The sequence below is a fragment of the Gavia stellata genome, chromosome 25 (assembly GCF_030936135.1).
Source record: "Gavia stellata isolate bGavSte3 chromosome 25, bGavSte3.hap2, whole genome shotgun sequence".
Lineage (NCBI taxonomy): Eukaryota > Metazoa > Chordata > Aves > Gaviiformes > Gaviidae > Gavia > Gavia stellata.
This window is the reverse complement of record NC_082618.1, coordinates 4,524,517-4,549,437: the sequence shown is the minus strand read 5'-3', so window position 1 is coordinate 4,549,437 and position 24,921 is coordinate 4,524,517. Positions and strand designations below refer to the sequence as shown.

The following is a 24,921-nucleotide window of genomic DNA, read 5'->3' as shown; positions in this document are numbered from 1 at the left end:
TTTAGGAGGAAGATGCAATTTCAACAGTATCTCTTTATCTACTACGATATAATCAATAAAGAGCTACCCAGTACAGTCCATAACATCTTGAGAATGACTGAACATGATGACGTGAACCATGCTCCGAACTCCTTATGTGGTTCCTCATGTATTTATAATCAACATAACTTCAAGCTAAATCCCACCCAGTGTCACTGACCTGTGTTGGGCACACAGTCCTCCCACAACAAACTTCATACACAGACCACCAATTTAACATCTTGAGCAGGCATTCGCGTTTCCTAGCAGTTCTGAGAGACACTTGTGGGAAAAGCTTGCATTAAGGGACTTGCTTTTCCCAGCCTCTGCTTTTTCACCAGCTGCCTCAAGACTACAGGATTACACAAAGGATTAATGAAAAAGGATCCAGAAGACATTTTATTCAACTAATCGTCTGAGATATTTAAGCAGTTCTGACTCCAGACAAGTTTTCCTCCCTAGTACTCCAAGTTATTTAATAACTGTTAGAAGTGTGCATGTGGGGGGGGTGGATGTTGTAGAACTACCTATTTAAACAAACCAGTAAGACTCAAACCTGCTCATCTGAACACACAGCCTTTGGGGGAAAAGCCACCAAAATGTAGTCTCAGCCTGCAAGGGTATTCACACAGAGGCACGTTCCAAAAACCCAACTGGCAAAATGAAAAGCCTGCATTATGCTGCATGTTATATTTCTCACAATTCAAACACGACTGAAGACAACAGCATCTCAGATTAAAAAAAATCTTCTGCCATTGAAATAGGGACTTACACTTTCACCCATCTTGCAGCTGTTTTATCCAAGAATAAAAAATGAGTTAAAACCAAAAAAGTTGGTTTTGTCCCCTGTAAAGCTTCCCATATAGTTTCCTGTATCAAATAACTTGAAAAAAATGCTTTAGAAATCACTTTAAACAAGTACTTGTGGTCTTGTTAACTGAAGTTGACAGGAAATGGTTTCCAGTTTTAGGTTTTTGGCTCCACTGGATTAGTATTTTCATTACCAGCACAATAAATTCCCTGGCTGGGAAAGACACTGGTAACACTGGTGTCTTGGACTAAACTGCCATTTCATAAAGTGCTTGTATTCAAAACCATAGAGCTGTCAAAAAGTGCCCTTTCTGCGACGGGAATGAGAAAGTCCCCAGTATGGAACTCCATTCAGGTCAGTCTCTCCCAGTTGTCGCTGGGTTTTGGCACAGACACTTATTAGCCTCCAAGGCGCTGACCTTCTCCCCATGCAAATCCTCCCGGTCGTTCTTCTGGCAAGGGATTGTAATTAGGATCATCTTCCGGTGTATCAAATATTGCTTTCCTGAAAAACCAAAAAGAAGCCGTTTTGGTTTTTTTCCTTTAGAATACATGTTTCACAGTAAGACCAAGACTGCTCAAATTCCGCACGTGTACAGCATCCCTCTCTCAGAAACAGCCTGTCAAAGCACTGGTAATTTATAGCAAAGTCACACTTGCTCTCCAGTTAGGAGCCGTCTGGAAGAAGGTGTAGAATTATGTGCCTAAATCAACCGAGACTGACAAGATTCAGCTAAAACTTAAAATTCCACCTCCAGCATAAGGCAGAATTTCATACAGCTAGCATGTTCTCCCAGGATAGGATAAGGGAGCAAAACACAAATGGGATATTGACGAGCTCTTCACTTCTTGAAAAGGGGAGAAAGTAAGAGTCAAATACAGGCAGGATTATCTCAATCTCACAGGCAGGATGCAGGCACTGACAGGCAGACTTGAAATCCACATAAGAGTCTGCATTTGAGGCAACATTAGAGGCTCGGGTTTTTAATTATTACAAAAATCACGCTTAATTTTGTAGGTTATTTTGCCACTCTCAAAACTAGAGGTTCTCTCTCCATAGATTTCTTTATTCAGAAACAAAAATGTAGTAGATTCTTTGAAACAAACAAACAAAATAAATCACAGGCTGCATACAAGCAATCATTATATCCAAAAAGTCTTAAAAGTAAAATGTGTTTAACAAGACAGTTCTTAGAATAGCTAAAGGGATTATTTCTCTTCACCCAGAGTGACAGGCCATTTCAGAGTTTTCAGAACAGGAAAAAACAAAATACTACGGGTATTACAGGATTACAGCTAAGACATCAAAGAAAATTAAAGCATCTGGGGGAAAAAATCCACAATTCTAGATCCAGACAAGAATCATAAGCAGCCTTCTGAACACAGATATGTAAAAGGATTTAAATGGCAGCCTGAAGACAGGCTGACACTTCTTCCATAGAGGAAGAGAGTTACTGAGACAGCACATGTTGCTCCAACAGCCTCTGGATTCCTCCTGCACACAGCTGGGTGCATACACCCTCTGCGAAAATGGGAAATCTCAAATATATCCTTATCGCACATGTGTAATTGGACACTCAGTTTGTCTAGAGCTGCATTTATACGAAGGCAGCCCTCACCAGAAACAGCCTTCAGCTGCTAAGGCCAAGTTAGATCAGTGTAGGCCTACAAAAGCGATCAGCACAGCTGTCCTGGGACAGCCATTCCTGCAGCCATCACCTGGTACAATTATTTGCCGAAGACAAAGCCTAAACTGAACAGAAATAAACTATCATTGTAAGTGTACTTGTCCAATCAAACAGGTATGACCCATCAGTTAACTAAAATGTCATACCCTTGCTTAGTTTATCCAGGCTTCTGGAGGCCAGTTCAAACGAAAAAAAGAGAATCAGTTCAGCTCTAGACAATTCTAAGAGTCTCACAGAGCTCAACTTTCAATGTCTCAACTGCCCTATCGTTTAGGCAAGCTGCTCTCACCCAGGCTGCTGTACAGCATTACAGATGATTACAGCACTCTGTGCAAGAGGGAACTGCGCAGGAGTAGCACCACTCAATAGTACAAACACTGAAATCTTTTGCCAAAGTTGTCAAATAGAGAAGATTTACAGATGAAAAAAATATTAGATATACTTAACGCCTCAGTCACTCTGTTCGTACACAGCAGGACTCTTCTTATTCCTCACACCTCAATAAGAGACATGCATCTTTGGTGCCACCAACAGGCAAAACCCAGTTAGCAAAGACTATAAAGCATTACCAAAGAAATCAAGGGTTACAAAACCCCTTTAGCCCTTCTCCACAAGAAGTTAGTTCCCACTTACACATCTGTAAGACCCCCCCCCCCCCTTGTTTGGCAACACATGAGTTAAATAAAAGAGCAAGTACAGACACACCACAATTCTGTCTCAAGCTGTCTAATTTACCAGAAGTTGATGTGACTGAACTATCAACAGTTTTCCATGCAAGCCCTTTTTCTACATCCATTCCAAATCATACACCAATACTTACAGGACAGATGGTGTTCTCAGAAGCCTTCCACCACCAGGCTGATTGGGAAAGACATCCTCTAAGAAAAAATATATATGCCCAACGGCAATGCCTAGTATATAAAGAAAAGGCAAATGGTGATTTTCAATACTTCTCCTTTACAGCTTCCAAATGCTTCACTAGTTTTCAGGAGAAAAAACCCCACACATTGACTCTTTCACAGAAAATACGGTAAGAGATATAGAAATACAAAAAACAACGAAGCACACTGACATCAGATGAAAAGCTTAACTTATGCTACGAGACATTAATACAAGGAAAACTAATTGTTGTTATTAAACATACTGATACTATGGCTTTACTAGAGTTGATAAAAATAGTAAAATAAGCTATTTTGTTTCAATAGTCTGATGCCCACAATCGGATTATGTACCTGGGCTGATTCCAAGCAATAAAAAGCCAAAGCATCAGAAGCTCTTTCCACCCTTGTTACAGTACAAAATACGCTACAGCGGTTAGAAATCAAGAAAAGACTAGTATAAACGTAGCACCATTATACCAGACTAACTAATACTAAGTAAGAGGCATTTAGCTCTTTGGTTTTTCCACATTTTTTTTGTTTCATGTAAAACACTAGCAGGAACAAATCCTTGTGATTCTTGCAATTCCTTACCCAGGAGATCCACAATGATGGAGTTCCCCAAAAGCAGTGAAAAACCCATCAATACCCAGGGTAGAAATGGGGCTTGAAAGATGAGAAGACCAAAAAAGTTCATACGGACATAGGGATTCCTGCGGCTCCATACATACACGAGCATTATTGTGAATGCCTGACCCAAGAAAACCAAGTTCACAAACAGGCCAAAAAGCTGCGATGGGTAGTTAAAGAAAACAGTTCACCAAATAGTTGTTGTAAGGTCAAGCATGAGAAGAATTCTCCAGCTTGACCTGTGATCCTACATCTTCCATACAATTCCTATCTCTACTTTCCCAAGCTCAAGTAAATCAAACCTACTGCCGATCAAATTCAACACCTATAGCAGGATTCAGGGTACCTGCAGCATGAATAATCCTTTTAAAGTATAATTTAGCATGAAATCACTGAAGCAACGGCATTTCTCTTAGACAGCCTGCGCATGATTACACACCTGAGCAGTCCTCTTTTATCTGATAATCTCACTTCCATAATCCTGTCAAGCAGTAAAAAGCCTGAAAGACCAGCCCAGTATTTAACAGCAACAGCCACAAAGCATTCAAAACTACTTTAACAAATACTGTTATTCCTCATACTACAAACAAAATATATCACCTAAGAAATAAGATAAATGTAACGTCATGGTTCCAGTTCTCATTCGCATATCTTTAGCTTCACTACAGCAGTTTGGAATTAAAAAAAGGATACAGTCATTAAAAGTCCTCCAAAAAGGAACATAAATACAAAATCTGCTGTCCGACCTCGAAAAGAGCCTTCTTCAAGCATTCGGCAGTAACGATATCTGAAGTCGCAGGTCAGGAAAATTTGATTGCAAATTACTTTAAAGAAAGAACCAAGCGGAAAAGGATTCAATTATACATGAGCCTAGACATTGTTACAGGGCATCTTGAGAAACAAGGGTTAAAAGTAAGAAAGAAAAATGTAGAGAAGATACTTTGTAACAACTGCACCCCGTACTTAGTCATATTAGAGATAAAGACTGTCTCCACTGACTCTCTCCTGATAAAGACTGTCTCCACTGACTCTCTGCTAACTAGCAATAATGATTAGCACAAGGACGAATCGTAGAAAAATAGAAAAGACTGCCAAAAGAGTGCCCTAGACTTAACTTGTCTCATTATAATACTAAAAAACACACCTCCTAGCTAGAGAAGCCCCAACCCAATTTAGCCCCCTACTCTTTTGAGCATGCGTGGTGAATTAAAAGAGAACTGTAACTTTAAGATGAAGTAAGAAAAGTATTAACCAATAGTTAATTAAGGGATAGCACCAGTAGGCATAACTAACTTTGTTAACTGTTTTAAATACCTGTCATGATTTTAACCTGGTGTGCAAGCTTTGTAGAGAAATCCCCTTGCACCTGGCGCCGCAATAAACATGCCTGCTTTATAACTCTTTGTGAGTTGTGAAGTTTGTTTCCGCATGTCAACGTAAGCTTTGTATCAATTTACTTCATCAACTGGCTCTTTCTGGGTGCCTCAACCAAGAAGGCAGACCCAGGAGAAAAAAAAGTTACTTCGAATTTTCTCCTGTATGTCAGAACCAACCTGAAGGATTAGGCTTGTACAATGAAATCTTAACACCACAAAAATAAACGGAAAAATTCTTGACAACTTAGGAAAGAAATCCCATTGATGTCCGTCCATTCATGACATCAGTGAAGTCAGCATTGCTAAACTCCCAGGAAGTTCATAGTGGAGCAGAACTGAACCTTTGCCTATACGCATGCATAGCAACATGCCTGTACTCTGGAGCTCTGCTTTCCAAGGAAAGGAAACAAACTTGATGAAGGATACAAAAAGATCATGTTAAATAAAAAATTAAAGCCAACTGGTCCAAAGAATAAGTAGTTTGTGATTAACCGCCATACCTGGAAATAAGACAAATACAAGGATTTTAAACACGACAACTTATTTTTATTGTCTAAATAGAAAAGCAAGTAACAACGTAACTGAAACGTCCTTTACGGTCAATGAATCTAAGACCTAAGCTAAGATACAGTGATCTGCACTCTAGTTTCATTAGCTTTTTTTTATGATAGAATTCCAATATGAAAAGTCATAGTCATTTGCAACACTAAGTTTTGAGAAGACAAGCACTTCCAAACTCAACAGCGTACTTAAAAGTCTCCCATACTTCAGAAAACACTTACTTGAAAGTGTTTAAATATTAATTCAGGGTTGAAATACAGCTGAAAGGGTGTGATTAGTTCTAATTGCTGAAAAAGAAGAGAACATTTGATGGAATCAATACACCAAGAGAAAGCTATATGCACCCAAATAAGTAACCCCCTTCCTCTGTGCCAAAAAGAGCTGGAGAAACTCTCAATCAGCACATTGATCTTTCTAGCAAAGGCCAGCTTCAGCCCTCCCCCCCCCGTTGTTATTATTTATTTGTGCTTTGCTCCTTTCCAAGTTTCACGGTGGGCAGGCAGCGGGGGCCCTGGACGCTCTGCTGGACGCTCTGCCTTCCGGGGATCCCCTCCGCTCAGAAGGCCCTGAGGGGAAGAGACCCGGCCCTGGGGCGGGGGTGACCGACGTAAACCCTTCCGCGGCTCCCAAGCGCATTCCTCTCCCCAGCCCACCGGCAGGGCTCCAACAAGCCACGCCCGCCCTCCCGGGCACCCTCCGCGCAGCCTTCATCTCCCCCGCGCCGCGCCGGCTCGGTTAGGCTGCAGGCGACCGCCCGGGGCCCCGCGGAGCCGGCTCCACAGCCCCCGCCCACGGGCCGGGCCCTCAGGAGGGTCCGCGGAGGCGCGGGCCAGAGGGAGCGCGGCCGGGGGGGACGGGGCGGCCCCACTCACCACGGCGGCGGTAGTGAGGACGCAGGCCGTGGTGTAGGCCCGCGTAACGGGCGGCACTTGCAGGTACTCCTGCCGGAAGGTCTGGTACGCCATCTTAGCGCTCCCCGCGCCACTTCCGCTTCCGCCACGCGTCTGCGCCTGCGCGCACCGCCCCCCGCCCCCGCCGCCAACCCCCGGCGGAGCCAATCGGCGCCGGCAGCGTCCGGGCGGTGGCGCTGCGCTCTCATTGGCCGAGCAGCGAGCGCGGCCTCTTACGCTCTCCTTGCTTTCCCCGCCCCCGAGGGCTGGAGCGCTTGATGATTGGGCGGCGCCTTTGTCCTCGCGGCCACTGATTGGCTGCGGGCGGTGCTGCCCTCCTGAGGGAGTTCGAACGAGGCGGGAAGCGGTGGAGGGAGCGGAGCGGCCGGAGGGTGAGCGGCGGCGGCGGCGGGGGGGGTCTCGGCACCGGCACCCACAGCGGCCTCAGTCACCAGCCTCGGTCTGCAGCACTACAGCGTGAGGAGCGGCCCCGGTGCCTTGGGTAACGGCGCGGGAGGCCGCGGCTGCGCGGGCCTCCTGTGGGAGCCGGCTTCCCCTCAGCTCCGGGCTCGGCCTTCCCGCCTACAGCAAGGCCCGTCTCCCCCAGGGCCTGCGTTCCTCCCTCCTTTCCTTACCGGCTTTCCTCCGCCGCCATGTCGGTCAATCCCATGGCCTACGAAGCGCAGTTCTTTGGCTTCACGCCCCAGACGTGCATGCTGCGCGTCTACATCGCGTTCCAGGACTACCTCTTCGAAATGATGCTGGTGGTTGAGAGTGTAATCCTGAAGAAGCTGGAAGGGTTTCCCGACTGTAAGATCAGCCCCTTCCAAATCCGGAAAAGCACGGAGAAATTTCTTCTCTTCATGAAGGAGCACTTTGATAAACTCTTCAGTAAAATGGAAGAAGTGCTTCTGCAGCTGGTGTTAAACATCCCTAAGAACGTGCTCCTCCCCGAGGACAAGGTCCACGAGCAGTACCCCTACAGCAAAGAACAGTTCCAGGCACTTCAGGATGAGATCCATCAGCTGCAGGAGCAGTACAGGGCTGAGGCGTCCGCTGGGCAGGCACTGCGCGCAGAACTGGAAGAACAGAAGGCTGTTCGGGCTGAGCTTGAGAAGATTTTGCAATGGTTTGATGGGCTTGAGAATATCTGTAGGGAACACGGGACCGGCAACTTCAAAGAAAGCTTTGCTTTCTTGACACAGAACTCTAAGAAACTGCAAGATGTGCTGAAAGATGTTGAAGAGAAAAGCAAAAAAATAAAGAAGCATGATCAGTTATTGTAATGGAAATTCTGAAAAGGCAATAAAAATAATTTAGGCAGCTTGCTTAAAGTGATAGGGTCTTACCTTTCCAGAAGCATCTCCCCTGATCCCTTACTCCTGTAATCCTGCCAGGATCTAGGCTAAAAGCTCTTGACCTGTGTCAGTTTGCACCTATTTAGCACCTCCCTAGGGAAGTAGGGAGAGAAAAAACCCTAGTTTTTCCGTGAAATGTAACTCTGAAAGTGGTGATTAGGAATAAATTTTGGGTTGGATAACCTGGCTGTGAACGTACCTTCCTGACCTTAGGAACATTAGCTTTGTACACAACACAGCATTTGTTTACTGTGATTATTTAAAAAAAAATAAATCCACCTGTAAGAATGTCTAAGTGAATTTCCAGGCTGATACCAGTTCAGAGTCGATGTTTCTGTCAGTGAGGACATTGGGACTTTGTACCAGCATCCCGAGGGAGCTGTGCTGCACAGGCAGAGTCTTGTTAAGGCTAAGGTGCTGTTCACTGTGTTTTAAAAGCCAGCAAGTAGGAAGTCCATAGAGAAGTGTGAGACCGTGACACTGTTGTCAAGGCTCTGATGAGAAAGAGAAGCATTTGCATCAATACTGAATTTCAACCCAATTTCTGAAATTTCAGTGTTACTTACTGCTCCACGTGTGTTTGCAGAGAGGCAGCTTCTGTTTTCTTTAAGCAAGGAGAGCGTGCTGCTCCACGGACCGAAGATATAGACGCCACGGGAGGAAATGAGCAACTCGATTGCTTTGTCCTGCTTTAGATTACGTTGCTTTATACATATATTTTGTTTGTTTTTATTTTTGTTGTCCAGTGTCCTTTTTCTACTAAATAGCAAAGTTCATTTTGTTCATGTTTAATCAGTTTTTCCTGTATGAATGTTGTGAAGACTGACTGGTATGCTTGAGTTCTTTGAAGTCAGTTAGTTACGCTTATTCTATCTCTGCTTGCTTCAAAATACATTACAGTCTGCATGCATCTTTCCGTTGGCCTCAGCAGGTTTTGAATCTCCTGTACAGACGTATCATGAAATATCAATACTGATTTCTGCCTTACTATCATAGAAGTTTGAAAGACATTACACTTGTGAATAATTTAGAAGTTACTGCAATAAAAAAAAAATATTAAAAGCATAAAATACACTTTGCAATTCTTTCTTCCCTGACTTCTGAAGACTTCATCTAGAATCAGCTTGGTAAAACCAGTATTTTCAAACATATGTTGCCCTGATGTGCGCCAAGGTCTTCTCCAGTACATTTTTCACAATCAGAGCTGTGGGTGAGCAGGGAGCACGGGTACTGGGCATGACAGTTGAACTGGGATTCGCCTGGACATTGCATTTGCTACGTTACCTTTGTGTTGTGATTTCTGTGTATTGCTGTATCACGCTGCTAAAACAATCCCCTCTAACATCAAAGAGGTAAATAGCTCAGATAAGAAAATTTGGTATTGAACATGCAACCCTCCCGGTGCAGGATAGCTGACGTGGTCAGGGCTCTGGCAGGGCACTGGCCTCACACCCTCCTGAAAACGCCCCTTTCTACCTGCTCCCAAAAATCACATCCCATCACGTGCGCTCCTGTCGTTAGAGTCAACATAATGAAATATTTTGAAATAAATTATTTCCTGATACTCCAGAGGATAGTGTGGGAGACGCTTTTAGGCAGCACCCACCACCCTCAGGATGCGAGCCTCGGAGCTGCCGCCACGCTTTGCCAAAGCTCGTTAGGCAGCTGCCTGCAAACGCCTCGCTCTGCTCTGGGCTGCTGCTGCCCGAATCCCTAATACCAGGGAAGCTCCCAGAGCCTGGGGAATCCTCCCGATTAACCTCAGACACTCACTCAACGTTACGGCATCCAGTGAATGCCACGGGGTTTTCCTTCCAGGTTCTACTGCTGCTGCAGCAGCTCGTCCTTCAGCTGCGGGTTCCAACGCTGTCAGAGGGGCGTTCCCAGCCCCGAATCGTGCTCACGCGTTTGTGGGTCCTCTCGAGGTCCAGATACTGGTGAGCAGCTTGACATACCCTGACTCCATCCTCACTGGCTTCTCCGGCCGTCCTGCCCCTGCTCGCCGGGGGCTGATTCAGCACACGGGAGCAGCGATGGCCACAGCATGTGTCCCATCGGTGACAGCGGTACAGGCACGAGGCAGGCAGAGACAGTATGGCACCAAGCTGCTGCAGGAGCAGGACCCGGGACTGGCTTTTAAAGAAAGGGGAGAACTTCCACGTGGTTGATTTTAATGCGCATTTTCTCTAAATGATTGCACGGAGCTGGAAGATTCAAAGAGCCCCAGGCTGGGAACAAGGTACTTTATAAGACGCAAAAATATAACCAGCTGTTGTAAAACATTACCAAGAACATTTTGCAAGGGGAAAACAGCCTTGCTGTAGTGCACTGCGTCCACTAAGCACCCCAGCAGCAGAGCTGATGTCTAAGGGGAATGAAGCCATCAGTTTTCTTACTGGGATAACAAGCACTCCTGGTCTGGAGACACATGGGAGCCCTGAGGCTTGTCGGGGCCAGGGACGTCCCAGCAGCCATCGGGGTGGAGAAAGGCTTCGAGCCCCACTGCAGCTACCCGCACTATCAGGTTTTCAGCAAAACTCACTCCAGGGAATAAAACGCACTCGCCAGCTGCGGGGAGGACACGCAGCCGGATTTGCAGCCTCCGCGCATGCAGAAGGGGGTCAGGTGCAGTGGGGAAGGAGCCGGCACCATGTCCCGGGGTGGTGGTGTCCCCAGAATGCCCTACAAACGGCTGGGGGTTCAGTTCCCAATGCAAAGGGAAACAAATATAAAGAAAATTAAGAATTTTTTTGACAGCATTCACAGCCAGTTCAAGTACTCAGGGCCAGGCACTGCTGCCCTCCTCGCAGTATATGCTGAATGACGGTGTAATTAGCAGCCGTTAATAAACCCACACCTGGCAAAATGCCAGCCTGGGGCTGGAGGGGGTGTTACCATATGCTTTCTCATTAAAAGCTTTAATTACAGGCAGGAAACACCAGTGGCAGCCACACGCTTTAATCGCTTCACCTCAAGTTGGTGGTGGGTCAGCTCCCTCCCTCGCTGGCAGTCCCACGGTGGCTGGGGGCTGCCGTCCCCGTCCCCGTCCCGCAGCAGGATCTGAGTGGGCAGATGCTCACGCAACACCATCCCACTCTTAATGATGAGAAAAACCCCACCCTGTTATGCCAAAAAATTTTCTTTCACAAGGATTTTGACCGGCCTGGACTAAGCAAGAGCATCCCCCTTCCCGAAACACAGCCCTGAGAAACCCCCCCTGCCCAAAAAAATAGGGATCGACAGGTAGGGATGCAGATGGGTGCTGCGAGTTATCCCGGCCGGTGTGCACGGTGGTTCTCCCCTAATGTGTTTGCACGTCACACACCGTAAAATTGGATGGGAGTGAAAGCGCCGAGCGCCTCGGTGTTATTTACGGAGAGCTGCCTGGTGCTGCCCCCCCTGCACCCCAGCCCCTGCATTAAAATAAATGGGGCACAGAAAATGGGCATTCAGATCACATCAGTGGCACAACATTGATTTACTCAAGCGAAGAAACTCGGTTAGTGCTTGACGCTGGCGGCTCCTGGCCGTGTTTGCTGAACCTCCCCGGAAATTGCTTTAGAAAAGAACACGGTAAACAGCTTTTTCCTGCTCAAGGAGAAGAAAAGAAAAATCCTTGAAATGTTTAGCCACAAAGGGATCACTTTCACATATAAGATCATTTCCCCTCCCTCAATTAAACCATAGGAAAGAGGAAGCGTGACTGAACAGCCTCTGCTGGAGGGAAGCCTTGGAGGCGGTGCAGCTTGGCGCGGAACAGCACGGATAACAAGAAAGGGTGAAGTTTATAACAACGGGGTTACTCCCGGTTGGGGCTATGTCCTCTGAGGGCTCATCCCTCCCCTTTCACCGGGGACAGGAAAAAACACATCCCTCGCACAGCCCAGCACGGCTTTGGGTGCTTCCCCGGCCGTTCATCCTGCCCCCGCATCCATCCTTCCAACGCTGCAGTTAGTTTTAAGTGGCAGTCGTGGCTGCCAGGGCCAAACTTGGAATGGCAAAATGTTATACAGAGGTTGGTTTAGCTCCGCCTTGGCTGTAACTAAGGACTCAGGCTTTGGCTTTAAAACCACCACCCATTTGTAGCCGGACCGTGCCCAAAGCCTGGACAGCAACCTCTTACCAGCCCCAAACCTGCAGCTCGTAAGGACACACGCTGGCATTTAATATCAGACCCAGCAGAAACGTCTTCCCAGTTTGTGTTGGAAATCGTCATAGGAGACTTAATTTCAGCCTGAAGGGGGAAAAAAAATAATAAAAGAAGCAAATGGACTAGAGAAATAATGTCGAGGCAAGATTGAGCCCTGCACGGATCCTGCCAGGCAGCGATGCCCCAAAACCGGACACTTTGGACACGATGGTCCCACACCTGCGACCCCTCTGCTTGGTGCCCTCGCACCCGCCAGCTGCTCTGGTTATTTCTGTCCCCTTACCCCCGGCAGCTCCCCAGCCCAGCACCTCACTGCACACCCTCTGCCCGGGCAGCCGTGGCTCCCGTACGGCTGCCTCTGGGGATTTTATCACCTCTCATTTCCCCACAGAAAGGAACTTCTGCTGCTCTGCTGCACTTATCCCTCCCAGGCTGTTATTACTCCTACTTACACAACTCAGAGTATTATTCCCTCCTGTCACCTTAATTTCTAATAATTAGTATTTGGTATAACGCTACAGCAGAAGTCAGCTCTTAATGAATATTATAATAAGCACTAAATTATAATTTACTGCTCAAGAAATCCATTTTGAAACGCAGCCCATTTAAAAGAAAATGAGGGGGAGAGGCTTGCAAGCCATTTACCTGGCTGGATCAAACCCCAGATCGAGTCCCCAGTGGGATCCTAAACCGACCAGAAATACACGGAGAAAACGCTTTCCAAACTGGGGGAGGGCTGTCGGGGGCATTTACTGGCCTGGGGCATGTCACTGACCATGACTCAGGGCTGGGTGCACGATGGTGGCAGCGAGGTGACCCACCAAGGTGGGACCAGGACACCGCATCCCCGGGGAACAAGCGATTATGTGACTTCAATATTTTATTTACTCCCTGACAAAACGCTGGGTCTTAATCCACCCGGTGTGGGAGTGGGCGATAGCATTAATCCAGCAAAAGTGCTTGTGCATTCATGAGTCCTCGATGTCCCCGTTTGCACACCTGAGCCTCTGCCGGTCCCTCTCACGGAGCGGTTTTCCTTCCTTTCGTGGCGCTGGTTGCAGTGGGTTCAGCCCTGTTGCTATGGCACTGGGGCACATCTGGGCATGTTTTTCTGAGCTTATCACACAAATCGCTTCTCCCATAGCACAAAGCAACGCGGTACTTTCCTTACCCGCTAAGGCTTGGCCGGTCAGGACTGCTGCTGCTCTGAGCGACCCGGCCCCAAAGGGGATTTCAGCTCTTCGGTCACTGATTTGGTGTTGGTGTGCTGGGAACAAGCTAGGAAACCCAGCTGGGAAAAAAAAAAAAGGAGGATAAAAATTTGAAGTGATGTTCAGCGGCCGCCTTGAGCCCGCAGGAGCTGGTGATGGAGCTCATCCCCCATTTCCAGCACCGAGTCAGCCCCTGAGCCCCGGCCACTTCTGCCATGATTTTAGGAGAGTCACAGCCGTCCATCCTCATCGCCATCCCGGAGAGGGTCATCCCTTTAACAAAAATGCAAAGGCTGAAGTTGTTAAGAATAAACATTCTCAGGTGAGAAATAAAGCTGCATGGCTTATAAAATTCAAGCAAAACTTGTCTCCATTTTAATTGGGGCTGCACCTAAGAGATGGTAATCGCTATATCCTTCGTTACAAGTAACGGGGCCACAAAGTCCTTTTAGCTCAGCACTTGCAAAGTAAATCGCAGGTTTTGTCTCAGTGTGGTTTGCTGGGAAACACCAGCCATCGTCTCGGTGTGCAGTCTGCTGCTGCAAGCAGAACAGGCAAATGAAGCTGTAACATCCTCACGTGAAGCACGGACGTGCCTCATTATCCTCTGCCGGCTGTCAGGGGAGAGGCGAGGATCGGCTCAGACAGGGACGTTTCTGTGACGGGAAGAGTTTCCCGGCAGACAGCAACTGGCTCAGAGCACAAAGGGGGCTCTCGCTTTCTTCAGGGAGGCAGGAAAGGGAGGTTAGGGATTTCCAGAGCTACGCCGACACTTGGAGACTTCGCCGAACCAGATGAAATGACAAAGCCCACCTAGAAACAACATGGGTTGTCTGGCAAAACGGAGCGTTCACCCCCCCAGCACATCCCCTCCTGACAACACAGCAGCAAACAGCCCAGCTCTACTGGAAAAACATGCTTCAGGAGACAATACATCCAAGTTTATTCTTTTTCCACTTACTTTTGCTGTCCAGGCACAGCCGAGGACCTGGACCTGTATGGGAGACCATCCCTGGCTGGAAGGGTTTTGGTCTCCCCATTTCTGTCCCCGTGAAGCCAAAAAAGAATCAGCTCACGGGACGGGGAAGCTGAGCCCGGTTTGCTTAACCGAAGGGCCTGAGCACTGTGCCCCCCGAGCGATGAGCTGTTTCAGGGGACACACAGCCTGACTGTTCCCTTGTGTTCAGGGGGTCTCGGTTCCTCCTGGGCAGCTCATTGCGGTGCTCGGGAACAGGCTGCGAAGGTGTCAGGAGAAGAGATAAAGCCCAGGGCATCTCGGTGAACAGACGAGACCCTAGAGCCAGTTCACTACGAGTACTTTGTACCTCGGGTCCTTCTACATTCAGGCTCAGCGGGTGCTAGCAATTTATATACCCATGAATTAACGGGTGTGTTTAGCATTAGCAATTACTGGGCCCATCATGTGTCTGTTTGGGCAGAACATTAATGACAGGTGATGAGATAGATGCCTTCACCTTCTTTTTTCTTTCTTTTTTGGTATTATAAAGACAAGAGGAGTGCGGTGCCTCCGCATGCCTCACCTGGAGGAAGGTCCCCGGAGCACCACGGGATCAGCCGGCCAGTCCTGCCCAGCGGCACCAGACGAGCCCAGGTTTTGCTGTCGATTCCACAACCGCGCAGAGTCAGTTCTAGCCCAGGCCAACCCTTCTTTTTCAAAGCAAATTGCACGTTTCTTTGGAAGCAAATGCAATTAAGGCAAGACAACTCCACAGCTCACATTACAGCAAGATGCTGTAACAGTTGGGGATGTGGTACTGAAGCACGATGAGTCCCTGAGCCTCTTTGTCCAGGGAAAAGCCCAACAGGGAAAGGGCAGGGACGAATGGAGTGGTGGAAGCCCTGTAAGCCCCTCTTTGCTGTAGCTAAAAGCACGGAGAGAGCTTGAACAGCAGAGAGCACACGAGAGCCAGCAGCAAGCACCGCGTCAGGAACCGCACTTACGCCAAGCGTCGTTTCTGGGGACTTTATTGTAATTTTCTCTTCAGTTCTAGAGTACAAAAGCATGCAAAAAATAGCATCTCTATTCATGGTACATATTTACAGTGTAACGGCCACGTGCCATTACAGTACTGAGTGCATATACATCATGCTTGAATTATAGCAGCGTACATAGAGAGTCATATATTTAACATCAAGTATAACAAGAGACTTAAATACTAACAGAACAGGCCTATAAATCAGAAACAGCAGCAAAATTATGGCACAGAGGATTCAAATTATATCCTCAAAAGTTACAGTTTATTTTTTTGTTGAATTTACACTGTTTTTTGGAACGCTTTGACTGATGGCTTGTGGTTACTGACTGAGAGCCTGGGCGGCTGCTAGCAGCAACTCTGAGCATGCATGGCTTTTCTTCAGGGAAGGGAAGGTGAAAGGCAGCGACTAGCTCTCGAGCTCCTTTCTTTCCCTGGTCCCACGGGAGGCTGCGTTCAGAGTAACAGCATCATGGGATAATCCAGGTTAATTCAGGTTGGGAGGGACCTGATCAGAGCATGGTTTTCTGTAGGAGGCTCTGGGCCAGAAAAGAAATCCCTTTCACTGCTTTGCTCAGCAAACACGGCTGTAAATGTGCCCTGGTAAAGTGGAGAAGTTGGGTACTCAAACTAAGTTACAGAGACACAAAACCCCCACTATCTGCTTTCCAGCCTGCAGTATTCCTGCTGGACACCCGACGTGCTCACGCTCTCAGCAGGACCCCCGGCACTGCAGCACACTCCTCCTTCCTTTGGAAACGTTTTTACATTTATTGAGATCCCCGTCCCCTCCAGGCAGAAAGGAGCCTGCCTTTCCTGCCACCGCCATCCGGCACAAAGGTGAGATCGCCTGTCCCGAAGAAGGACCATCTTTTATTGCAGCAGAACAATAATACTGAGCAGCTAGCAAAACGACCCTGAAAACACTGAAGATGTGGGCTCTATGCCTGGAAATCACTGATGAAGGCGTCCAAGACCGTAAATGAGCCTTTCAACTTGCACAGGCAGTCTGCCCAACACTGGAGAGACAACAATCCTTGCTGCATTTGCTTCGAAGCTCTTGCATTAGCTGCACTGTCAAAGGGTAACTTGCAATCATGCAACAGCTTCTCACGCATCCGATTGTGCTGCTTGGTGTAAGAAAGCCCAACGCACCAGCTACGGGACCTCGCTCGCTGCAGCCGATGGGTGACAAGGGACTCTGAGCATGAGCGAGGGTGGCCAGGACCCTTGGAGAGAGCTGGTGCCTACAGCTGGTGGGATGAAGCTTCAGGTTTTTGGGCAAGATGCAAGAGGGAAAGCACTGAGCTGGAGAGAACTAACGAGCTCCTCTGGCCACACACCCCAAATGGAGACAAAACCTTTAGCCCCTGCTGCAGCGCTGCTGATGGCTTCAGGATAGAGAGCTGTGCTGAAGGAACAGGAAATTCCTCCCACCAGCTTTCCCCTGCAAGTCTGGCAATAAATAAGGAACTAAACCCCATCCTGGGAGCTGTTTCACCGAGCTGCAATTCATTTTGCGAGGAGCAGCTACGCCGTCCCCCCGCCAGGCTCCCATCGGATGCAGCCATACACGAAATCAGCTTTCCCATGACCAACCCTGATGCTGCCCGACCACCGGCTGCTCCCACCTTCCCCATTTTATTCCCCAGGACTATTTTCCAGGGCAGCATTTGTCAAACCGCTCTCCCTAGGACCCCCAAACAGCGCAGCTTGGGTTAGCAACGCCACGCTGCAAGGAGCTGGGGGGGTGTTTAGCCTCCGTGGGTTTTGCACCATTTTGCTTGTTTTGGGGGCCCAAGCGGAGGAGATGAAGACCTGCGAAGGGGCCAGGCATGCACAGAATGGGGCAAGGCCTGCGGGGCTCCCCAGACACCCCGTACGTATCAGGTGTCCCCCCCATGGTGTATCACAGGGGATACGCAAGGAGAAGATACCTAAAGCTGCCCCGTTTTCCACTTCCAACCTCTCTGCGGCGAGGAAGGGCAGCAGCCCGTGCTGGTGCCCGAGGCAGGCTGCAGCCCCCCGGCCGGACCCGCTGTCAGCACACGCCGTGGCTGCACCTGCAAACCCGCAACCGACCTGCACCGCTCCCTGGCACAAGTTTCCGGATGAACGTTCAGCTCTGAAACTCAAAGATTTCTCTAACCTGCAATCCCACAAGATGCAAAGAGTGAAGCAGCATCCAGAGATGTTGGCCCCAGATCGGACATGAACAAGATACGTAACTGATGCCACCATGACCAGCAAAGGACAGGCCTGACGTATCCACCATCGAAACGATGATAAAGAAACCACGTCAAAGACATTTGTGGCACTTGATCTTTCAGAAAGCCCAGTCTTTTACTGGGCAGCTTGCTTCTTGCGTCTCAAGGCACTGAAAAAATAAAAAATAATCACCTTCCAGTCACACTTACTGCTGCAGGGAATTTAGTTTCTCTCACGAGCCCGGGCCTCCGGCGTTGGCTACGCCACGGCTGCCCACGCTGCCATTTCTCAGGGATACCTCCCTGGGAACCACCACCCAAAGCAGAGCCCCTGCACGGGCGCAGCTGGGGGCGGCGGCTTTGTAAATGCCGTGAGTGGTTCTCCGTGCATCTGCTCGCACGCTGCAATACATCATTAAAGAGCTGAAAACCTCGTTTATTTGCAAGTGTGACTTTCATAGCAACATATTCCTGCCCAAAGGGTTAAAGACATTCACTGCAGTATTCCTTTGTGCCTGTCAGGAGAGACTAAACCAGGATTTTTACTTAGCACCACCTCCCAAACCAAAAGCCCAGAGCAATTAATTGAGCAAGACAGAGAGAAGTCTACCTCCTGGAGATCACAAAGACGTGCGATTTTCCCAAAAGAGAAATTTCCTTCAAGGTGTCTCGCTCTGGGCCCAGCCCCAAGCTGGAAAAGCCACCCAAAGCTGACCAGAGCCGACCGTGCCATCACGCAGTGGGGAAAGAGGAGCCCTCCCGGGACGCAGAGCCCAGCAAGCGCAGTTCAGAGCGTCCTGGTATCTTCACAGGGTGCCGCTGCTCCAGGAATAGTGCAGGCAAGTGAGGATTTGGAGGGGAAAAATACAGAGCATATACAAAGCATCGGAGCACGCCTATGCCAGCTCTTCTTGCTGCTCGGAGGAGCCCTGCCACACCGAACCCCATCCCCTCGTTCACAGAGAGAAGCGAGACAAGTATTTAGCCATCCAGCCAAAGAGAAAGACTTTCTTGAACGAATAAAAGGGCTGGCTTGCCAGAGACGTTTTATTTTTAAATAAATACTATCTCTTTAGTCTCTTCATCAAAGCAGAAATCGCATTGCTCCGAGCTGCCCTAACATGCACATAAACAAGCAAGGATTTCATTTCAGCTAAGTGAGAAGTAGAGCGTATTTTTGCAGGAGTCCTACTAAGCCTTTGAATAAATCTGAGCGTTTCTGTTGCTGCTAGTGCACCTTTTTCATTTCATTTCATGGAAGTTTTCAGGCAGCTGTCTGCGACACAATACAGATGGTTTCTGGAGGTATAAAAGACAGACCCACAAGGCTGGCAGATTTGCTGGAGGAACAAGCTATGGCACAAGCCCAGCTGTACAATCCTGGCTGCTCCCTGGACCTGTGGAAACAGCTCCAGAAGAATTTCCTTCAGTAAAAAGGGCAATTTTTTTTAAAGTAGATTTTGGGATAATCATAAAAAAAACCCCATTCCCCTCCAACACTGAAACAACACTCTAGCTACCACTAAAGGAACATGACACAGACCTAATTTATAAAGGATCATTTGCTTGGTCACATTAATTGAGGCTGAGAGCAGCTTTCCGGCAGCCTTGCCCCGCTAGCTCCCACCCCCTTGGGCATTACTGGAATAACCCCAACAATTGGCTGGATCAGCAAAGTGTCTCTCCATTCCCAAATTATTCTTACCATATATTACAAATACAATAAATAACCCCACGTTTGCAGTCTTAGAGCTCTTTGAGCACCACCCAAGTATTGCTTAGACCTCAGAAGAGCCTTGGGGATAATGACGCCTGGCACTCCCTTTGTTGTCCCGGGGTAAGGCGACTTCTCCAGACGTGTTCTTGTCCCGAGGTCACCCCCCTGCTCAGGCTGGGCGCTCACCCGGCATCACAGCCGTCCTCCCCGCTGCCGGCAGCCTGGTTTTGCCGCAGCAGAGCTCTGCCATGGCCAGCCCCGGGGACAGCAGCTGGAAAAAGCCCATTTTTCCGCAACTGGAGGACAGACAGTTTGCTCCTACCGTTTTCCCGGGCTGCTCAGCTCGGCCCCCGGTGCGCAGCAGGACACGGTGGCACCCCAGCCCTTTGTCCCCAGCACAGACCAGTTTGCATCCAGAGACCATCCCCTCCGCAGGCAGCGGCTCCTCCGGGCCAGTCCCTCCTCTCGCGTTTGCAGCGCACCCCCTGCGCTCTCAGCCTTGCCGAGCCCCCACCTCAGTTTTCATCCCTTACACCAGGTGCTTATACATTCATTACCAGGCAGCAGGGTCCGAGCACGTGCTCGAGCACGCCAACCCGGGGGATGTATCTGCCGAAGCAGAAGCGCAGGCCCTCGGAGGATGCTGAGCGCACAGTTGGTGCGGGCAGACACACAAACGCAAGCAGGATTTACCATCCGGATGCGAGCAAAGCAAAGCACAGACCCAGAGCAGACACCTTTACAGGATTATCATCCCTTTGCCAGCTTTAAAAATTAAAGGTCTCCTTAATAAAATACATCAGCTGCAATACTATCTCCCAATTTGCCAATATTTACAGATGAGACGCGGAGGAGAGCCCACGCTGGCGACTGCTTCTGGGCATCCCACCGAGGTGGTGAAGACCAGCAAGGGGAGGCGGCAGACTGCGGACAGGGAGCAGAAGGCACCGGCAGCAAAGCCCCGTTAGGAAAAATGTTGGGAACCACCAAACTAGACTGCAGTAAACAGAACGGGAACACCCGTACACCAATCGCTACCAACGTATCCCCTCGCACAAAAAATTAGGGGACTGAAAGTCCCAAGCCCTCAGGATTTACCTAAAAAAAGACAGTAAGATGATTATGTAGGAACCAAATTTAATCATGTCCTTTATTTAAGTACTATAAAATAAGAATGCAATCCCATTGGCTTCCCAGGGGCATGTTCAGACCCCATAAAGCTCAAGGGAATATATTGACGTATATTTGACAGATTGATATCACTGGTTTTTACTGAGTGCAAGAGTGAAATTCCTGGTTATACACAGTCCGTATAGTCAACAGCCACTGAAATAGCTGCATTTGCCCTTTAAGTGCAATCTCTCACCTGTTGTCAAACTGTAGAGATGAAGCTTCTAATCCCAAGTTTAGAAGCAATCTATGGATAAAATAGCAGCATCAGCACGTGCATAAAAATTACAGTTTTAAAATAAAATTAAAAATTAAAGCCTTAAAAAACCCCAAAAGATCAAGTTTTGATCTCATTTGTGTTCTGTAGCGTTCCTTAGCCTAGAAAGCCTCCACCAACATCTTCCACCTTAAGGAGCTCTCCCAGTTTGGGTCACTTGTCAGGAAATTAAAGTTTAAAAGCATCAGGTACGTAATTTTAAAGGAGCTAAGAGATGAGCGAGGGAAAGGAAGTCACCCTTAAATGAAACAAACCCAAAACTTGCCACTTCTGTCCACCTTTGAGAACAAGGTCCGTGCACACAGGACGGGGTGCGGCGGATGGACTGCGATCCCAACTCTTTGGGAAGAGCACGCTTGGTTAGCCGATGTCCTCGATGCATTAAGCCTTTCCATGCAACAGCATATCCCAATGCTCCAGATCTCTATGACATTCAAAGGCTCATTGCACATTACAGAGAATATTGAGTAGTTCTTCTATTTTACAGCACTGCCCTGACTAAAGCCATCGATGCTGGCGGGATTTACACTGTGCAGAACTGGGGGATAAGAAGAGAAGGAAAAAAAAGAGAAAGAAAGGTATAGGGAGCGACAGTGCTCACTCCAAAAGGAAGATCTCGTCCTCATTTAACTCATATCCATAGAAATTTTGCTGGCCACTCCAAAAGGAGCAGGATGTGTCCTGGTATACAGAAGTGCTTTACCCGTGCATTAAATAAAACAGTTGCCCTCTGATATAAAACCTGGCTCCGATGTAATTTCTTTTTTCCCCAATGCTTGAAATAAAGAATGCAAAAAAGCATGGAAAAATCTCCAGGGCGAACGACCCACGAGACAACATTTGGTTTGCTGCGTTACAAATAAAACCACATTCATCGGCCAAGACACCCAACTACGAAGCCCACACGTGAAGCACAAGTGGAGAGCAAGGCACGCACGGAGGAGCGCACGGACACCTCGCACAAGGAACGCAGCCGCCCGCGAGGCCGAGCCAGCCCTCTGCCAGCCGCGCTGCCCAAGGACTCGCTCTTCTCCTCATGGCTGCTCTGTTCCTCCTTTCTGGTTTTCTGGGTTGGTCCGTTTTGCCTTTTTTTTTTTTTCTTTTGCTTTGCAGGCCCTGGACTTGGCGATGAGGGCAGATGTGTGCTAGACAACACCACGATGGGTACAACAGCAGCAGCACGTGAGCGGCCAGCCTGCGACAGCCAGGCAGCTTCAGGACGTAGCTTCATCTTCACACACATCGGGCAGCTCCGGGTCCCTGCTTCCTTCTCTGCTCCCTTGTTTTCTACATGAACAGCAAGGAAATAAAGAGATCATAGGTACATAGCAATGCAAGAAATAAAGCAGGTTTTTTTCCCAACAGGCAACCCAGGTCAACAACATCAATATTAAGAGGGGATAGCAAAGAACCAGCCTGTTGGGCTGGTACCACATAAACAGCTCAGCAACATCCCAGCTCGATGTGCTGCAGTGCTATGCAACTTCTGCCCGAACACTTGCTTGGTCTCTGCGCCCCAAAGACTAAGCTTTGCACTTCCCCGAGTGCCCTTCATCCGGCTGCAGCGTGACGAGGAGGTTCCTAGTTCTTGGAGAAAGTCTTGCAGACCAGCAGCAATGTTTCCAAATTATCTGGTTTGTATTTGGGGAGTTCTAGTTTCCTTTTCTTTAACCTGATTTTTTTTTTTTTTTTTTTTTAAAAGATCGGAGTGATGGTTTGATACCATAACTGCTTCTCCAAAGCTCGACTGTAAAAGGCAATAAAAACTGAATGCTTCTACCAGAACCCAATTTTCCCTACGCAACAGCTGCTTGATTTCAATTGCTGTGAGTTTGGTCCCCAAAATCGCTCAGCACATGACAGCAGCAGTCCCTAAAACCCAGCCAAGGTGACTTACTTGCATTGTATGTATGCCACAACAGCTTCAAGCCTGCTCCCCTGCTCTTCGTTTTCAGTGTCGTCCTCTGTAGAAGGCTTGAGCTTTGCCGTGGTGGGACGGGACAGAGGTGGGAGGGACACCTTACCTCTGCCAGCGGGGAGTCAGGCTCAGAGCTGCTGAGGGCATCACTGGGAAGCGTGAGCGGAGACATTTAGGCTCAGAGAGCATTTTGCTGGCTTGGGCTGGGGGGGCTTTTATGGGCTCCAAGCTGAGCCAGCCAGTCCAGCAAAGCCTCAGCCATACTGGCAGCCACATCAACCACAGGCCCAGGAGCACTGCTGGATGCCGTGTGGTGGGGTACACGCTGCCACCGCTTTCCTGGGATGCAGCAGCCACAGCACAGGGTGGCTGCTGTCTCTGCTCCGTGAGCCTGTGGGCAGCCCAAGCCCTGCTGCCAGCTGATTTCACTCCAGCGCTGTCAGTGTGTCGGTGCCACTGGCTCCGCTGGGGCGAAGTCAGCTCCAGCTCTCCCGGGCATCCTTGAGGAGTAACACCTCCACCCAGCCCAGCCATCCGTAAGTCAGCCCGTGACGAGGATTTGACCAGAGAAAGCTGTCACTGCTCTAGACTGAATGGAGAAAATGTGACACCTCCAGGTGCCATCCACATCACCCCACAGCGGAGACCTACGGCAGGGAGATGACTTGCACCTAAAACGCCTGTTTCTCCATCACAAAGATGTGAAGATATCCACGGTGTAAAGAAGGTGATGCTACCCCCAAGCATCCGTGTCTCCCAGGGTACCCGGCCCCGCTCACGCCAGCGCGGCCGCAGGAGGATCAGTCCGTGGGGACAAGCCAACTCAGCACCGGAGAGCCAGCGCTGCTCCACGTGCCTGGAGCAGCATTTGGGAAGCATGGGTTTGGGGCTCAGGGGTTACTGTCTGGCTGGGAATGACACTGAAAATGCACACAGGGCTGTGCCAATTTTCAAAGAACTGGAAATGATCAAAATCACGTTCCCTTCTCCCTGTGCTCCAGCAAAGCCCTGTGATAAACCTGACCTCGAACCTGGAGCGTGGACCATTTCTCTGGGAGGGGAGGCTGAGAAACAGCCCTGTCTTTGGTGTCTGTCATCACCCTCTTTAAATGATTTATCACCCTGCGCAGGAGCAGAGGCTCCTTTCTCCGGCACGGCACAGGCAGCTCCGCACAGCACAGCTCCCTGCCCTCAGCCGCCTGGTGCGTCCGGCCAAGCCTGCTCCGTGCCCATGGTGCCTTCAACGCCGCCCCAAGCACCTTCTGCCTCTCCAAACACCTTGCGGCAGCGTGGGAGGGCTGCAACGCAAACCAGGTTGACCTGACCCGTGCGCAGCGATGAGTATCAGCTGAACTCGGGTTGCACGTATGGTGGCTGAGATCAAGGCGTCAGCGCTCTGCAGTCTGCACGGGAGCCGGGGTTTGTGCCGTGAGGCCTGAGGCTGAATGTGAATCTCCATTAAATAACTCTTTTTAAGAAACAAGACTGTATTTCTGCTATATTTTTTAAAGCCCAGGCGAGCGAAGCCTGCCCTGTACAATTACCCAGGAGACCACATCGCTGTTAACTGCAGCAGCTGCAGGAAGATCACAGCCACTGAGTATTTAACTCCGATTCGTGTCCAGCGAAGAACGAGCCTCACAGCACTCCCCTCAAACACAGGCAGCACGGGACAGGGATGGAGTGGGACAACCTACAAAAAGCTGAATCACAGCATATACACACGCACACTCCTGGTAAGTGCTTAATTCCTCCACCGAGTCCCCATTTAACACCAATAATCTGCCCTCGTCTACACTGGTGACATCCCCTTCCTCTCTGCTGAGGACATGGGCAGACTTCGGGGGCAAACTGACCGTGGCCAGGCTGTGCAGTCACTCCTGAAATACGTCTTGAAAGAAAAAGGGCCGTTCCTCACAAAGCAGGTCTCTACGAAAAACGTAGCAGCAGGCAGTGGCACCAGCTGTCACCGACGTCAGCCCCCGTCCTCCTCCACCTGCCTTCTAACTATTTCTGGAGAATGTCTGCAAGTCCTTCCTCGCTCGGAGCGGGTGGCATCCTGGCTCTG

General features: G+C 48.9%; 3 protein-coding genes across 6 annotated transcripts in view; 1 reads left to right on the top strand and 2 right to left on the bottom strand.

The window, feature by feature from the left end:
* Positions 1 to 358: 358 nt before the first annotated feature.
* On the bottom strand, positions 359 to 6,926 carry DERL2 (derlin 2). 3 transcript variants are annotated; one of them, XM_059829278.1, is made up of 7 exons: positions 6,834 to 6,926; positions 6,183 to 6,248; positions 5,827 to 5,900; positions 4,718 to 4,811; positions 3,989 to 4,184; positions 3,337 to 3,427; positions 359 to 1,333 (listed from the first exon to the last, which is right to left on the bottom strand). In XM_059829278.1, exons 1-7 carry the CDS (start codon positions 6,924 to 6,926, stop codon positions 1,228 to 1,230), a joined length of 720 nt encoding a protein of 239 aa, XP_059685261.1. In that variant the 3' UTR covers positions 359 to 1,227. The 3 variants fall into 3 exon arrangements, with proteins under 3 accessions (XP_059685261.1, XP_059685262.1, XP_059685263.1); XM_059829279.1 differs by having other exon boundaries at positions 6,837 to 6,926; XM_059829280.1 differs by lacking the exons at positions 359 to 1,333; positions 3,989 to 4,184; positions 4,718 to 4,811; positions 5,827 to 5,900 and having other exon boundaries at positions 3,350 to 3,427.
* A 578-nt stretch (positions 6,927 to 7,504) lies between these two features.
* On the top strand, positions 7,505 to 8,235 carry MIS12 (MIS12 kinetochore complex component). Its single transcript, XM_009814626.2, has one exon. The coding sequence runs from the start codon at positions 7,505 to 7,507 to the stop codon at positions 8,135 to 8,137; it is 633 nt and encodes a 210-aa protein (XP_009812928.1). The 3' UTR covers positions 8,138 to 8,235.
* A 13,793-nt stretch (positions 8,236 to 22,028) lies between these two features.
* Positions 22,029 to 24,921, bottom strand: part of CAMKK1 (calcium/calmodulin dependent protein kinase kinase 1) — a 61,849-nt gene continuing 58,956 nt past the window's right edge. For both annotated transcript variants that reach the window (XM_009814625.2, XM_059829087.1), the window contains one exon: positions 22,029 to 22,222. In XM_009814625.2, coding sequence (XP_009812927.2) covers positions 22,150 to 22,222 — 73 coding nt within the window. In that variant the 3' untranslated portion in view covers positions 22,029 to 22,149. The remainder of the gene's footprint in view (positions 22,223 to 24,921) is intronic.